The following is a 16,313-nucleotide window of genomic DNA, read 5'->3' as shown; positions in this document are numbered from 1 at the left end:
GGGGAGGGGCAGAGAGAGGGGAGAGAGAATCCCAAGCAGGTTCCGAGCTGTGAGCGCAGAGCCTGATGCACAGCTTGAACTCATGAGGTCACGACCTGAGCCAAAATCAAGAGTCGGACGTTTAACCCACTGAGCCCCCCAGGCGCCCCCGTTCCAGTCTAAGAGAACATCTAAAATGCGCTTTCAGGTTTTCAGAACGGTTGCAGACACAGCCTTCTCCATAAGCTTCATTTTGTGTTTAAGCTGCCTTAAAATGCCTTTCAGCTCCTCTAAACTGTTGGGAGACGAGGGTGTGTTTGTGGATGGCTCCAGCTCCAAGCGGCACAGGGGGAAGCGGGCGGCACCGGTTCCGGTGCGCGTGCGCTTGGGCTGAGCCCCGTGTGCTGGGTCCCCCTGCTCCCGGGAGTGGGCCTCTGCTCTTCCCCCAAGCGGACGCTTGTGTTTGTGCCCGAAGGAGCAAATGGTGGAAACTTTGGTTGCCGAGCGAGGTCGGGGCCGTGGTGAGCAGAAGTGGTGAAGGCATCATTAATGACAGGCCTGGTTGGAGTCTGGGTGGCGTGTCGGGAGGATGGGCCGTGCCACACAGGTGAGGGCCGCACGGCAGCCTGGTGTGTAAACGGAGGCGCCGGATCCTTCCAGGGACTGGGCTGGGTGGGCTAGTGAGATGACAGCGTCACGCAAATGAGAGGGTTTACCTGACTGGCTGTTTTGGGAGGAAGACTGTGGCCTGGCCTCTGGTGGCTGCAAGCAGGACCTTCCCGTCTGCGCTCTGGGCCTGAGGGAAGCAGCTTCTGAACGTCCTTCTGGCCTCCTGGTCCACTTGCTCTCCCTCCTTCTGGGAGCCTCCCTGGTGCCCGTGCTGGGAGCTGCTTCTCTGAGTTCCCTGTGCCGTGGGCTCTCCCCTCCCGCCCCGCCTCCACACACTGCCACTCGGGCCACCTTGCCTCCCTGGGTTTCTGCACACCCCAAGCCGGGGCCGAGTCTCGGGTCCTCCTCTCACCCCTAGGAGTGGGCATGATGCAGTCCATACCCTGAGTAGGGTATCAGTAGCCAAGTAATGTGATTTGGGTGAAGAGTTGGTCTTTGGGAACATTCTTGAATTAAGTGGACCCCACCATCTGTCCACGGACTAAACTGTTTAAATGTGTGGCTGTGGGGGAGGGGAGGCAGGTGTCTGGTTGTTATTAAAGACTTGCACGTGTGCGCACAGCCCGCCGGTGATCACGCCAGGTCGGGGGGTCGGCCGTGCTCCCGGCCGAGGGCTGACGGTGGAGACGTAGCACACGCTGGTCCCGGGAAGTGGAAAACCCTGGTTTTGTGCTCTACGCAGACGGCAAACGGGGTGCTGGTGGCCCGGATGGCATGTGATTAGTATCTGTCTCGGGCCACTTTGTTGAAAACCGGCCAACACGCAGGGCCGGCCTCCTCACCCCTGTGCTCTCCTGCCGCCCCGCCTGCGGCCTCTGTCTCACGGTCCCCCGGTTGCCCCGCCCGCAGAGGAGAGGAGACGCAAGGAGAGAGAGGACCAGATGTACCGCGAGCGGCTACGCACCCTGTTTGTCATCGCCGTGGTCATGAGCCTGCTGAACGCGCTCAGCACCAGCGGGGGCAACATTTCCTGGAACGACTTTGTCCACGAGATGCTGGCCAAGGGCGAGGTGCAGCGGGTGCAGGTGGTGCCCGAGAGCGACGTGGTGGAGGTCTACCTGCACCCCGGAGCCGTGGTGTTCGGGCGGCCTGTGAGTGCGGGCGGGCCCCTTTCCGTCCCCCCACCCCCCCCACCCTGAGATCCCACGATTGGGGGAGGGGGTGTTGTCCCAGACGGGAGCTAAGGGCCCGCAGCTGCGGTGGCCGTGTACAGAGAGGAGGAGGAGGAGGGAACGTGAGCCAGCGGTGGCCCCGACGTCCCGCTCTGTGGGTCTGGCGCTGGCTGCAGGTTGGCACATGGGGCAGCTTTGGCGGATGCTGGTGAGTTGAGGTGCCAAGGTTGTTGGGGGGATTCCCTGGGGGCCGGGGGCAGGAGCCTACCCTCCCTGTGAGGGTGGCTGAGAGGTGGGGTTGGGCAAGGGCTGGCCCTTGGATGGGAGGGAGGAGAGAGCAAGCAGGGCCTGCTTACCTCCCCGCCTCGGGTGCTCCCGAGGGAGAGGAGGCGTCAGACGGGTGGGATTTGGTCTCAGGGAGAGGGCTGGGCATCAGTGTGGGGCACTGGGCCCCGGAAGCCCAGTGGAAACCCCACTATGAGAGGGAGCCACCGTCCAGTCCCCGCCTCTTTGTTCCCCCGCCCCCCCACCCCATAACCACACCACCGGCAGGCCCAGGAGAGGTAGCGACACGAGACTATTTTCCAGAACACTTTTCCCTGATCCTGTTTGCTAGTCATCTCTGTACTGACACTCAGAGCTGGGTTAGATGTTTGATCCACGGTCCTGTCATGTTTTAGTCTCCTTCCTGTTGTTTGTTAGAGGTTTGGACAGCGGGAAAAGGAGACCAGGTAGAATGCTGGGAGACAGGCGTTCAGTGTGGACATACTCTGTGCACTTGGGGCACAAGTTTACTCGTGGGTGTAGGACTCTGTCCCTTAGGACAGCACCCTGGGCGCTGCTAGGGCTCTAGAGAGGGCTAAGCGCCACACACGTGTGCACAGCTGTTTGTCAGTTTACACGAGCTTGTGACTTAGCTGTGGGGGACAGGCCCCTCCTGGGCCTGACTGCTGTGTGACCCGGGTGACCTTGCAGAAGCAAGTGGGTCGTCCAGGGCCAGGCGGTCAGAGAGAAGATGGGGGAGTTGAATCGCTTTCTGGAGTCATACACTTTGCTCTTGGCTTCTGGGATAGAAAGGAGGACATTGCTATGCTTCTCCATTGTTTCCACGGCCGGGCCGGGTGTGTGAGGGACGGGGGCATGAAGTCCACATCAAACGTTTGGGTCTGTGGGGTTAGTCCAGCACAGACTGTGATCAGGGTGTTGTGGTCGGTGGCGCCCCCGTCTGCTTCTCCCATCTGGCCTTGTGACCCCACGACATCTTCTGAGGTTCTTAAGAGCCAGGGGGAGATCTGGGTGCTCCATGTAGATTGGAAGAGTGTGTTTAGAAGCTGAGCTTGGAACGGCTTAGTTCTAGAAAGCATTTGGACCAGGCCCTCAGGAGAATGGTGTGGGACTGGCAGGACACCGTCTAGGCTGCTGGAGATCATCAGGACGGCTCACAGAGAAGGCATTTGGGGGCCCAGCGTGGACTTCGGGCCACGCTGCCTCCTCTCAGGGAAGCCTGTCCCCCTGGAGGCGGCGGTGACGTCATGCCAGGACACTCCACCTGCTCACTCCCTGAGCCTCCACCCAGGAAAGGCTTCCCGAGGACACAGAAATCCACTTAGCTGATTTGCTGATTTCGGGGTCAGCCAGCGGGCAGGCGCGAAACCTGTGCTCTGGCCTTAGACTTGCCTGCATCCCGGCGGGGAGCTCCGGCCTGTCGCGTGTCTCTGTGCTCTGCACGCACAGCTGAGGCTCGGTGGGGGGTGTCAGTGTGGAGCACACCCTCCCTTTTCTTCAAATGTCCCCATTCCTGAAGATAGAGAAAGCACACGTATTGAAGTTTTGCTGGAATTGTGACGCAGAAGTAGTTTCTGACCCGCAGATGAACCTTCTGCTGCTGGAGCCCTGCAGCGTCTGGGGGTCGTCCGTCTGGCCTGTGTGTCACTCGCACCACCTGTGCTCTCTGCCCCCAGCGGCTGGCCTTGATGTACCGGATGCAGGTGGCAAACATCGACAGGTTTGAGGAGAAGCTCCGAGCCGCGGAAGACGCCCTGAACATTGAAGGCAAGGACAGGATCCCGGTCTCCTATAAGCGGACAGGATTCTTTGGAAAGTATGCTGGTTGTTATTTGGCCCCTGAACTAAACCAGGCGTGGCTCTGTAATGTGCTAACAAAGTACACCGGAAAGTGGCCTGGCCTGCACGAAGCAGACCCCCGTGTGGGAGGGCGAGTCCAGGACCATGTGTGGGGAGGGCGTCCGTGGGTCTGTGGCTTTTCTTGATCCAGCGCGTCGTGGGGCCGTTGTCTTCTACAAACGGGAAAGTGGAACAGAAGGGGAGAAGCGGGCCCGTCCGGTAGAAATCCCTGCTTCCGTGCGGCAGACGGAAGCAGGGACCGTGTTGGGCCCGTAGGACCTACAGACTCAGCGGGACACATTAGCTCCCAGTCATGGCGTCTCACCGCACACTGGGCCCGGCAGCGGCCGGAGCTTGCGTGCAGAGGCTCGCTGCTGACTGGCAGACACCGCTGAGGCGCTGAGCTTCCTGTGCGGTGGCGGGTCTCTCCCGCAGGTGCAGGGCCAAGGCTGGCGGGCGGCGGGAGGGCGGGCTGGCGCCCTAGCGTTCACTCGGTTTCCTGCTCTGCGTGTTTTGCCGTCCCATCCAAAACCAGTGGCCTACTTTGGCACACGTGAAAATCGGTTCTCGCTGGGCGTTATCGGTAGGCTCTGGAGTGAGCGTGTCGTGTCCATGTCCCGGCCTTGCGCCGTGGGGAGACGCTCCACCTGCCCATGTGGGAGAAGGTCACGAGAGAGCAGAGTTGGACAAGGAAACCCATTTTCACAACCACTCGCTCTGCACGCTGCTCTCGGAGTGCGGGTTGCTCTTCCCATCTCTGAAGGGTCCGTGGCCCCGGACTTCGCGAGGCGTGCCCGTGAGCTTCCTGCCCGTGGCTGACTCTCTCTCCCCCGCTAGTGCCCTCTACGCCTTGGGGATGACCGCAGTGGGCCTGGCCATCCTGTGGTACGTGTTCCGTCTGGCTGGGATGACAGGACGGGAAGGAGGACTCAGTGCTTTTGTAAGTTGGGCACGTGCCACCCATCCCCCTGCACCTGTGCTCTGTCCCATCTCCCTGAACGTGCGCTCTTAGGGTCTGTCTGTGCTTGCTGAGTATGGCTCCCAAGAGTGAGCACGCAGTGAAGGCTAAGCTGTCACAGAGGCCAGCCTGGAGCCGTGGCCTGCCAGCTCCTCTTTCTTTGTGCCTGGCCGACTAGGGGATCCACCTGAGGCCCACTCTCCCCGTGGCTCGTGGGGCAGCTGAGCCAGCCAGTGTATAGGCCAGTTTATTCTGCTGTTTCGGTAGCTGGGCATGACTGTTTCTTTGGTTTCTCCTACTTGCTAAGATGCTGCGTATTTTTTAAGGCTGGCAACTGAGCCAGCCAGATGCCCCAAACCTAAATACGCTTTTTAAAAATTTTATTTTAAAGTTTATTTATTCAGAGAGAGAGAGAGAGAGAGAGAGACAGACAGACAGACTCCACAGTGAGATCATGACCTAAGCTGAAGTCAGACACTTAACTGGCTGAGCCATCCAGGCACCCTGCCCCCCCCCCACCCCAAATACACTTTAAAAGCATTCTCTTGGGGCACGTGGCTGGCTCAGTTTGAGGAGCATGCGACACTTGATCTTGGGGTCTTGAATTTAAGCCCTGTGTTGGGTGTAGAGATTACTTAATGTGTACACACACACACATACACACACACACAGCGTCCTCTTGTGGTAGCCCTCGGTGTAACGCGAACCCTCCCTGGCGGGGAGCATGTGGCCGGTTAGCCCATCAGCAGCAGAGCTGAGGGGCCCAAGCCCCGGCTGGAGCAGGTCTGCAGACGGCACCACCCAGCCCCTTCCCTGAGAACCGAGACCAAGAGCGTGTTCCTGGCTGTAGCTGAACGCTCACACTCTTTCAAGGGTGTCTCATCATGGGCTCGGGCTGTATTTTACTCGGCCAGTTTCACCGTTCTTGTGCATTTAGGGCTGTTTATTTTTACTGTCTTATTTAAATAGCACTATGATAAATTCAGCGCACACGTTTTCTGAGCGCGGGCATGTCTGTGCGCCTCCTGAGGCAGAACTGAGCTCAAGTTTGCGCCCCTCACTACGAGCTTTCTCTTGCCTGGTTGCTTTCCAGAAATTTACCAGCCAACGAGCTCAGTGTTATCTACATTGCTTTTATAATCAGAGTATTACACGGTAGCGGCAAAAATCATATAGAAAAATACAGTTTATGTGCAAAAGAGATAGTTAAATTACCTTGTTTGGGCGGGGGGTGGTTTTACATCTTTTTTTTTTTTAAGGCAAACCGTTAAATACTAGATAACCTTCTTACTGTTCATGACGCACAAGAAACATTTCCCTTCATATGCGTGGGAGGGGATGTGGGAGAGGGGACCCTGGGCCGAGGGGAGGTGGGGCCCAGGGACGCTCACTTTCCCTGTTGTGCTGAGAGGTCACGGCACCCTGTCCTTTGTTCTTTCTGCCCAGAATCAGCTTAAGATGGCTCGTTTCACGATTGTGGATGGCAAGACGGGGAAAGGAGTCAGCTTCAAAGATGTAGCAGGAATGCACGAAGCCAAACTGGAAGTCAAAGAGTTCGTGGATTATCTGAAGGTAGGCGTGCCTGCCAAGCATGAGGCAGGTGAGCACCATCCTGGAGGAAAGACCCGAAGTAGTCAGGTGGTGGGACCCAGTATTAAACCCGCCATGCAGGCCGAGTGCACAGTTTTCAACCAGTAGGAGGGCCGAGAGCCCACCGTCGACTGCAGCCTAAGCCGTCTGGGACACCCAGTCAGTCCCGGACTGATTTGCGCCAGAACCGTGTGAACCATAGCTGATTCGTGACCGCGCGTGAGCTGATCTCCATGTGTCCCGTCTTGAAAGTTCTCTCTGCAACACCTGTGATCAGCGCTGCGCTGTCTGCTGCTTTTCCAGAGCCCAGAGCGCTTCCTTCAGCTTGGCGCTAAAGTCCCAAAAGGCGCGCTGTTGCTCGGGCCCCCTGGCTGTGGGAAGACCCTTCTGGCCAAGGCAGTGGCGACGGAGGCCCGGGTGCCCTTCTTGGCAATGGCTGGCCCGGAGTTCGTGGAGGTCATTGGAGGTTGGTGTTGCCTGGGGGGCTGCGGACAGGACCGTCTGTGCAGGATGGCTCTGCCGTCACACGCCCTTCCTCAGGTGGCGGCTGGCCGGGGAATTGGGGGCACAGAGAGGCAAACAGAAGCCCCATGCTCCTGGGAATGCCGCTGGTGTAGAGAATTGGGCAGCGATGTTCTCTGAAGCCGCCTCCATGCGCGGCCTGGGGGTCCACGAGGGGGCGAGTACCGCCAGGGTGACTCTCCTGAGGCTTCGTCATCCTCCGTGGGCCGTTCTGGCCCCTGGCGCAACAGTTGGGCTCCCCTCCCGTTACCCATTCCCCATTCCCCGCCCGGTGCTCTGTGTCACCTTAGGCCTCGGTGCTGCCCGTGTGCGGAGCCTCTTCAAGGAAGCCCGGGCCCGGGCGCCCTGCATCGTGTACATTGACGAGATCGACGCCGTGGGCAAGAAGCGTTCCACCGCCATGTCTGGCTTCTCCAACACGGAGGAGGAGCAGACACTCAACCAGCTCCTGGTGGAGATGGATGGTGGGTGCCCCCTCCTGTGCAGGGAAGGGGTTCTTTTCCCGAGACCTACTTGCGGGGTGGACCACGCGGCTCATGCGTGTTGTTCGGGAACACGCACTGATGCCCACGTACACGGGCTGCGTCTCTGTGCCCTAGCACCTGCTGCAGGTGAGGGTGCCGTCAACACGTTCCCTAGTAGCTGATTCTGACACAAGGCCACTTTCAGAGCTATTTGTCACCTTGTTGCACTCAAGAAACACAGTTTTTAATTTTAAAAAGTCAAGGTCATAGTAGAAAAGAAAGAAAAAACCCGGGAACAAAGAAGGGCAGGGCAGGGCATGGTTTCCAGTCTTGGATAAAGCCAGGTGATGGTGTTGTGCGCACCCCGCGGCCCGATGCAGGACAGGTAGCACAGGGCGCTTGGCTGCCCAGGTGGAGGCACATGTGACTCTTGATCTGGGGATTCTGAGTGACACGGAATGGTTTTTCTTTTCGGTTACTTTCGTAAGATTTTGGGGTTTTTTTGGATAGACATTGTATGTTTATTTTATTTTTATTTATATTCCTTGAAGATTTTATTTTAAGCAATCTCTATACCCAACATGGGGCTCGGACTCAGGACTCCGAGATCCAGAGTCGCATATGCTCCACTGACTGAGCCAGCCTGGTACCCGGTTATTTTTATTGTGGTAAAATATACGTGGCATTTACCCTTTTATTTTTTTTTAACTTTTTTTAACGTTTATTATTTTTGAGAGAGAGCAAGTGGGGAGGGGCAGACAGAGAGGGAGACACAGAATCTGAAACAGGCTCCAGGCTCTGAGCTGTCAGCACAGACAGAGCCCGACATGGGGCTTGAACTCACGAACCGTGAGATCATGACCTGAGCTGAAGTCGGACACTTAACCGACTGAGCCACCCAGGCGCCCCGAAATTTACCATTTTAACCATTTATTAGTGTTATTCTCTCTGTTGTGCCACCACCATCTATCTCTAGAACCTTCTCATCTTCCCTGACTGGAACTCTTTCCCCATTAAACACCAGCCTCCCAGCCCTTGGCAGCCATGCCACTTTGTGTCTCCACGGGTCTGAGTCTTCTTGGACCCTCCTGTGGGTGACTCCTACTGCTGTTTGTCCTTCTGTGACTCACCCAGTGTGATGTCCTCCGGCTTCCGCCATGCTGTGGGGCGAGGGCTTAATTTTTTTTTTTTTTTTTATGTTTATTTACTTTGGGAGAGAGCAGGTGGGGGAAGGGCAGAGAGAGAGAATCCCAAGCAGAGCCCAACATGGGGCTTGAACTCATGAACTGCGAGATCATGACCTGAGCTGAAATCAAGAGTCAGATGCTTAACTGACTGAGCCACCCAGGCGCCCCTTTATGTATTTATTTCATTTATTATTACTTTAAAAATTGTTTATTTATTTTTAAGTAGAGTGCACACCCAACATCGGACTGAGATCAAGAGTCACGCACTTCACTGACTGAGCCAGCCAGGGACCCCCTGGTTGTCTTTGTAATCGAATGACAAGTGTCTCTCTCTCTCTGTTCCTCCTTCCCTCACGCTCTGTCTCTGTCTCTCTCTCTCTCTCTCTCAAAAATAAACATTAAAATAAATTTTTTTTAAAAAAGGGGTGGCTGGGCGGCTCAGTCCGTTGAGTGTCTGACTTCGACTCAGGTCACGATCTTGTGGTTCATGAGGTTCAAGCCCCGTGTCCGGCTCTGTGCTGACAGCTCAGAGCCTGGAGCCTCCTTCTGATTCTGCGTCTTCCTCGCTGTCTGCCCCTCTCCCACTCACGCACGCGCACCTTCTCTCTCTCAAAAATAAACATTTGAAAAAAAAAAAAAGAATGAACAACATCTGTGATATCGAGTGGACAAGGGAGAACTGGCCATTGGAAGTCATCAGATGACCAGGTGGCCGTCCAAGCTTAAAGTGCCCTCTAGTCCCTGTTTGCCCTCCGGCTCCTGCAGATGCCCATCGAGCACTAGCTCCCTGGGTGAGAAGGTGCTGTGGGCGTGCACGCCTGCCCCCGCTTCTTCAGGCTGGTTTTCTGACCTGTGCAGTGTGGAGAGAGTGTGTGACCCCCCTGTGACTCTGTGGCCCGTGTGCCACAGCTCATCATTGCAGGTGAGATGAAGGCACTCAGAGGTGAAGGCCCCCACATGCCTCCCACTGGGCCCACGGGAGGCCCACATAGGCCTTCCTGCTCATGTCGGTGTTTGCACTTGAAGGCTGAGCCCACGTTTTGGGGCAGACCCGAGCCCACCAGGAAGCATTTACCAAACGGTGGCTTCCTCTGAGCCCAACCTCTGTGCTGCCGTGAATAGGGCTGCTTCCGCTCCAGGCCCACGAGCGCCCGGGAGCCCTGACTGAAGCCCCTTGTTGGGCTGGGCCAGCGGTGAACGGGTCCTTTTGTGTGCGGACACAGTGCGCATTCTTCGCCCTTCACATGAGTCTGAGGGGTCTGTGTCGGTCCTCCCGGAGGGGCGGTGCTTGCTCATTGAGGCGCAGGGCACGGAGCAGACACTGTGCCGGTCGTGGGAAAAGCTCACCAGGAAGGGACTGCCCGCCCCCCTGACTCATGAGTCAGGGAGAGGTGGCCCTACCGGAGGGCCAGGCCTCAGGGGACAGGCATCTGCGCGGAGCGTGCTGGGGTCAGCGTGACTCGGTACCTCTGTACGGTTGATCAGCAGAAAGAGGGCTCTGCGCTGAGTGCCCCTTCCCCGTGCCTTCACCGGACCTTCTGTGTTAGCAAGAGTGTGTGGGGACGTGAGCTGCGTTCTCACGTGGAGTCAGAAAGTCCTAGCTACCATCCACATGGCCTTTTCCATTTTAGTTTACTTTGATCTGTTTTGAGAAAGCTTGAGGAGGAGCAGACAGGGAGAATCCCAGGCAGGCTCTACACCGTGAGTGCGGAGCTGGACGCGGGGCTCGAACACCCGAACTCAGAGGTCACGCCCTGAGCTGAAGTTGGGTGCCCCGCCCACTGAGTCGCCTGGGTGCACCCCCGCCCCCACCCCTTGGCCCGTGGACGTCTGTTTGCCCCAGCTCCATTTGCTGAAAAGGCTGAACTGCTTTTGTGCTCTGCCAGCGCTTAGCGGGGTCTGTAGAGTCTGGCCTCCTGGCCCGCGGAGGTCTTCTGCAGGCCCGTGCCTCTGCCACGCCGCGGGGCCCCCCCGCACGCACCACGCGGCACAGACTCGTGCGGGGCGGCACCTCGCACCGTGTTCCCCTCGACCGATGGGGCTGCGGCTGCCGTGCTCCGTTTGCTTTTTCATGTAAGGTTTTGAACGCGCTCGTCCACACCAGCCAAACCCTTTTCTGAGAGTTGGGTGGGAACACACCTCCTAGGACAGCCAGAGCGGAGACGCGTGGCGCGCCGGGGCGGGGGGCGCACCGATGGCTCGGACGAGTCTGCGAGTGAGCCCGCACGGCCCTCGCTGGAGTACAGCAGCCGGAAGCGTGAGCCGACCCACGCTCGGCCAGCCGCCCTAGGAGACAGAACCGAACTCGCACCTCCCCTCTGGCCCGGCGCTCACGCGCCTGCCTGCGGCCCCAAGAAAGGTCCGCTTACGTGTGGCAGCTGGAAACTCCCCGCATGCAGCTTCTAAACCGAGCCTGCGTGTCCTTGCCATGGTTACCGTGAAGCAAAGGAAAGAAACTGAGTGCTCACACACCGCCCTTCGGATGGATCCCGAGGGAATTCTGCTGAGCGAAAAGGGCCAGCGTCAAGCGGCTACAGGTTGTACGGGAACACTTACGCAAGACTGTCAAAGTGGCAGAATCCCAGAGACGAGAACAGACTGGTGGTGGGGTGGCCGTGGAGCAGGCCTGCGTACCGCGGGGACATGGAGAGAGGCGGGCAGGGGGGTTGCGTGCAGGGGACCTGCAGAGAAGAAAGCTCCTGGTCAAGTGCGTTAGTCAGGGCGGTGAGAAGGCTCTGCCCTGCACGGCCAGCTTCCTGGCTCTGAGCGACCCTCGAAAGGACTTCTCTGTACCAAGCTGCACCTGTGTATCTGTAACTAGGTCAAAATGCAGAGTTTCTAGAGCAATCCGTCCAGCCCCGGGGGGGCTATACCCTCTATGTGATCGTGACCCCAGTGACGCAGGGTGCCTGGCCCGAGTGAGAGGGGCTGGCTCTGCGGGGAGGTGGAGCTGAGACCTGCCAGCAGAGCTCTGAGCGCTCCCGCAGCCCGTGCTGGGGCTGGCTGGCGCCGCCTGCACCCCTGCCCTGCCGCTGCTCTTCCGCAGCCATCACTCCCACCGTCGTCCCGTGTGTCTTCAATTCACGTGACTTCGGAATTCCGTGTCCACGGCCTTCGGGAATCCTGGCAGGGCCCTCTCTCCAGTCAGCCTCTTGTTCGCCGGGTGTCACAGGTTGACTTCTCCTAACACCACGGTGCAGGCAGATCGAACACAGGGGGACACGCTGCATGTGCTGGCTGGTGCTGGCTGGTTTCCGGGTTCTTTTCAGAAGTCACAGTTACGTGGTGCACTCTCCCCCGACACAGAAATGTCAAGTAAGCATCCTGGCTTGTCGCCTTCCATGGAGAATGCACACATACAGGGTTCTCGAGGATTTCCTTGGGAGGTGGGTGTGGTTTGGGCGTCCTAGTGGCTGCTTCTCAGTGACTCAGGGGTCAGTTCCTTGGTACGGTGGGTCCCAGGCCCGTGCACTCGGCCAGGCCCCTCACTGCTGTCATGCAGAGTGGAGTCAGTGACAGTCGGATGGGAGATGGCAGTGCCTAACACTCAGGCCATAATTCTGCAACCGTTCTTTTAAATTTCACTTAAGACAGGTAGTTTTAAGTTATATTTGTCAGTGTCAACTTATCAAGATTTTTTTTTACTAGCAAAAGATCAGGATATCTTCATTTTACTTATTGTTTAAGTGGGCTCTACGCCCAACGTGGGCTTTGAACTCAAGACCCTGAGATCAAGAGTTGCTCTGTTGCTCTGTTGACCGGGTCAACCAGGCGCCTCCGGCATTTTTCACTCTATTCCGGAACTTGTCAAGCATACATCAGAGCAGAGAGAGATGTGCGGCAAACCTCCACGTCGCAGGCCAGCCCTGTTCCAGCCACCCCGCTCCGTTCCTCTTCTCGGGTGGGTTATTTTAAAGCAAATCCAAATTTCTGAATCTTACGTGTTCTAAATCTTCTATGCTCTGAACGTAGTTCTTTACATCCAGAGAGATGCCACAGTATCATCGTAATGCATAGTTTACAAACACAGATACAACGCTCAGATGTCCAGTCAGGCTCAGATTTGCCCCGTTGCTCCTTCGGCGCACTTCTGCAGTTGCTTTATTCAAACTGGGGTCCAGTCTGGTTCTCCTACAGATCTGGGCCATCGGTGGAGCTTTCTGTCTGCACCTGTTTTTAAACTCCTGTGAGAAAGTGAGGGCCTAAACGCAGGCTACAGACCAGCATTAGGGACAAAATGTCCCAGACGTCTTGCTGCAGTGGCTCTGGCCCACAGCCAGTGCACTGAAGGAGCGTGGGGACAGTGTCCCCTCGTTCCCCAGGCCTGCTGGGCAGTTCTCTGAAAACGAGGTCCCCCCCCAGGCGCTGTCTGGATGGCAGTGCGGTTCTGGTCTGTGGTTCAGCCTGTGGGCCGACAGCCTGAGGGAGACGGGTGAATTCTTGCTCTGTGGAGATTTTGATCCTCATTCAGAACAACGTACGTGTTCCTTTCTTGCGGACCCCAGGGGGAAATCAGTCCCACCCTGTGTCCTGACAGGGGAGCTCTACCTGAACGGCTGTCATCCCTCCAGGAATGGGCACCACGGACCATGTCATTGTCCTGGCATCCACCAACCGAGCTGACATCTTGGACAACGCTCTGCTGAGGCCAGGCCGACTGGATCGACACGTCTTCATCGACCTTCCCACGCTGCAGGTCAGGGTGGCCGGGGGCCGGCCCTTCCTGGCCCAGCTGCGACCGCACAGTCCTGGTGCCTGTCTGTCCAGACTTTCTTTGGCTTCCCGCTCTTCCCACCGTTTTGCAGCTCATTTGGTTCACCCACATTTTCTCTTTATCCCTAAACATTGGGGCTGAGTTTTGTAGCAGAACCTCAGGAGTCTCGTCCTGACCCCAAGTCTGCAGGCTGGCCGTGGGTTTGGAACATGAGCTGTGTTGCCCTGGGAGCAGGTGCGAGCCCTGCCGGTGTCTCAGCCCCTCCAGCCTCCTTGGGCCTCTGGAGAGACGTCCGCCCTCTGGTGGCCAGGCCTTGGTGGTGCCCCGAGGCAGCAGGAACCAGCAGGCAGTGATGGCGACCTCACATGGGTGTCACCCTGGGTCTGACACTCGAACGGCTCCTAGGCTCTAAGGAGCAGAATGGAGCTCCCCGCTGCCACTGCTTCCAGAACAGCACCTTTCCCTTTCTCTGACCGCATACGGAGCATTCCCATCAGGGTCTAGAAAACACAGAACGTCTACGAACCAGACGTCCTACGAAGTAAGCCCTTACTACGTGTGACCTAACCTTTCATTTTGAGATGCTGCCTGTGGCTCTCAACTGGTCTCACGTATGAAGGTCGGGAGTGACAAGGACAGGGATCTAACAGCCAGGGGCCCATCTGTGGGGCAGGAGTGAGCCCACACTCGTGTCCTTTCTCTGCAGGAAAGGCGGGAGATTTTTGAGCAGCACCTGAAGAGCCTGAAGCTGACCCAGGCCAGCAGCTTCTACTCCCAGCGTCTGGCAGAGCTGACGCCAGGGTTCAGTGGTACGGAAGCTGGTTCCTGCCAGTCCTAAGGGTGCAGGCCTCCCCCAAGTGCCCCACATCCCCCGCTCCGGGGTGGGGGTGAGGGTGAGGGTGAGGGTGTGCACGGGGAGCCAGACCGCACAGCACTTCCCTCCCGGAGTGGCGCCAGAGCCCACGACACTGCTCCCGCCAGCGAGGGCGTTCAGGGCGCCCCGTGCGCGTGCCCGCCAGGGGGCGCTCCTGCCTTCCGGGCTCTGCACACCGGCTCTCGGGGCCCTCCTGGGCTCGGGCTGTGCGCCCTTGATGAGTAGAATCGGATCACAAATCAGGGTATTTTCTGCGCGGCTCTCATTTTAAAGGGCAATAGAAACAAAATCCCTTTTATTGTAATTTCTTCCCTTTGGATTTTTTTTTTCTTTTCAACGTTTTTATTTATTTTTGGGACAGAGAGAGACAGAGCATGAACGGGGGAGGGGCAGAGAGGGAGACACAGAATCGGAAACAGGCTCCAGGCTCGGAGCCATCAGCCCAGAGCCTGACGCGGGGCTCGAACTCACGGACCGCGAGATCGTGACCTGGCTGAAGTCGGACGCTTAACCGACTGCGCCACCCAGGCGCCCCCCCTTTGGATTTTTTTTAATGCCCTCAACTAGAATCTTGTGGAACCTGGAAAACTAACTTCTTTCCCCTCAGTGCACGTGTGAATTACTAGCCGGAATAAAACAGCACGTGGTGCTCTGCGTGCTGACGACAGTTGTGCAGTAAAGAGCCCGGAGGTTAGGGTGAGGCTGGAAGGCACGAGGGGGAATGCTATGGGTCTGTCAGTAGTGTGGGTGGGGTCAGTCAGCAAAGGGCATGGGCGTCGCCTGCCCGCCTGTCTGCCAGTCGTCAGCCCCCTGCCCTCCCCTCTCACCCTCTGTGTGGACAGGTGCCGACATCGCCAATATCTGTAACGAGGCCGCGCTGCACGCTGCGCGAGAGGGCCACACGTCCGTCCACACGTTCAACTTCGAGTACGCCGTGGAACGAGTCATTGCCGGTACGAGGGACGTGTTGTCAGCAGGGCTGGAGCCCCAGGAGCAGCCAGATGGAAGGCAGGGTGGTGGGAGCCAGGTCGGCTTCCACATCATGTGACAGAAGCAATTAGCAAACGATTATGATCGGACAAGGGAACAGTACGCAAAGTTCTATTTTTATGTCAGGTTGTTACCACGAGACTTATCTTTAGTGTAAAATACCGAGAATCTGCCAAAGAGCAGACTCTTCAAGAAGAAATATAAAAGGATCTCCCACAGACAAGGGTGAGTGGCACACAGCCCTGAGGTGGTCAGCGGTGCCCCCAAGCTGCAGGCCACCCACCGTGGGGCTGAGGCCACGGCTGCCTGGGGACAGAGGGTCTCCCGAGAGCTGAGCTCTGCTGTCCCGCCTGTCTCTGCTTCGGGGTCTCGGCAGGACAGGGGCAGGGAGGGGGTGGCTTCCGGCAGTGCTTAATGGTCACTGCTCCAAGTGGGGTCCCTGGGTTTCTGTCAGAAGAGGGACTGACACGATCTCTAGAAGTTTCCGCGCCCTCCATGGCTTGTTCTTGAGCAGTGTTCGATCTAAGATACTGAAAGTTTTTTAAAAAGGGAAACTATTCCTTCCAAAGGTGTAGGAGAAGCACAGGCCTTGTCTGTGGAGGGGGAGCACTCAGTCAGGAGTCATCCCTAGAAGGGGCTCGTCCCTGTCACCCTCCACTGGAGTTAAAGTCTGCTACAAATACCGCCAGGTGCCCATACTGCCAGTTAGGAATTGGCGTGGACAGGAGGAACTAAAGTGGCTGTTTCTTAAATGTTTTTGTTTTTTACTTTTTAATGTTTATTCTTGAGAGAGAGAGAGAGAGACAGAACACGAGCGGGGGAGGGGCAGAGAGAGAGAGGCAGACACAGAATCCGAAGCAGGTTCCGGGCTCTGAGCTGTCAGCACAGAGCCCAACGCGGGGCTCAAGCTCACAAACCGTGAGATCACGACCTGAGCCAAAGTCTGACGCTGAACTGACTGAGCCACCTGGGTGCCCCTAAAGTGGCTGTTTCTTACTACAAAGTCGGTTTTATACAAGCCCCTTATTTTTACGTGGGAATTGATACACTTGCAATAATGGTGTGAAGGCGAGAAAGACGCCTGTCAATACTGACGACGCTGGCCCTGTGAGCAGGCACCAGAGCCCCCC

General features: G+C 57.4%; 1 protein-coding gene across 2 annotated transcripts in view; it reads left to right on the top strand.

The window, feature by feature from the left end:
* SPG7 (SPG7 matrix AAA peptidase subunit, paraplegin) overlaps positions 1 to 16,313 on the top strand; it is a 32,840-nt gene that overhangs the window by 10,905 nt on the left and 5,622 nt on the right. The window contains exons 4-12 of one of the 2 annotated variants that reach the window (XM_025920633.2): positions 1,498 to 1,739; positions 3,722 to 3,861; positions 4,722 to 4,824; positions 6,289 to 6,414; positions 6,736 to 6,898; positions 7,245 to 7,418; positions 13,177 to 13,301; positions 14,026 to 14,128; positions 15,036 to 15,146. In XM_025920633.2, the coding sequence (XP_025776418.2) occupies positions 1,498 to 1,739; positions 3,722 to 3,861; positions 4,722 to 4,824; positions 6,289 to 6,414; positions 6,736 to 6,898; positions 7,245 to 7,418; positions 13,177 to 13,301; positions 14,026 to 14,128; positions 15,036 to 15,146 (1,287 nt within the window). The remainder of the gene's footprint in view (positions 1 to 1,497; positions 1,740 to 3,721; positions 3,862 to 4,721; positions 4,825 to 6,288; positions 6,415 to 6,735; positions 6,899 to 7,244; positions 7,419 to 13,176; positions 13,302 to 14,025; positions 14,129 to 15,035; positions 15,147 to 16,313) is intronic. The other variant, XM_086688627.1, reaches the window with a different exon arrangement.

This window comes from Puma concolor, chromosome E2, assembly GCF_028749965.1.
Source record: "Puma concolor isolate L17-30 chromosome E2, mPumCon1.1.hap2, whole genome shotgun sequence".
Taxonomy (NCBI): domain Eukaryota; kingdom Metazoa; phylum Chordata; class Mammalia; order Carnivora; family Felidae; genus Puma; species Puma concolor.
Note: the sequence above shows the minus strand (reverse complement) of the source record. Positions and strands in the feature narration are given on the sequence as shown.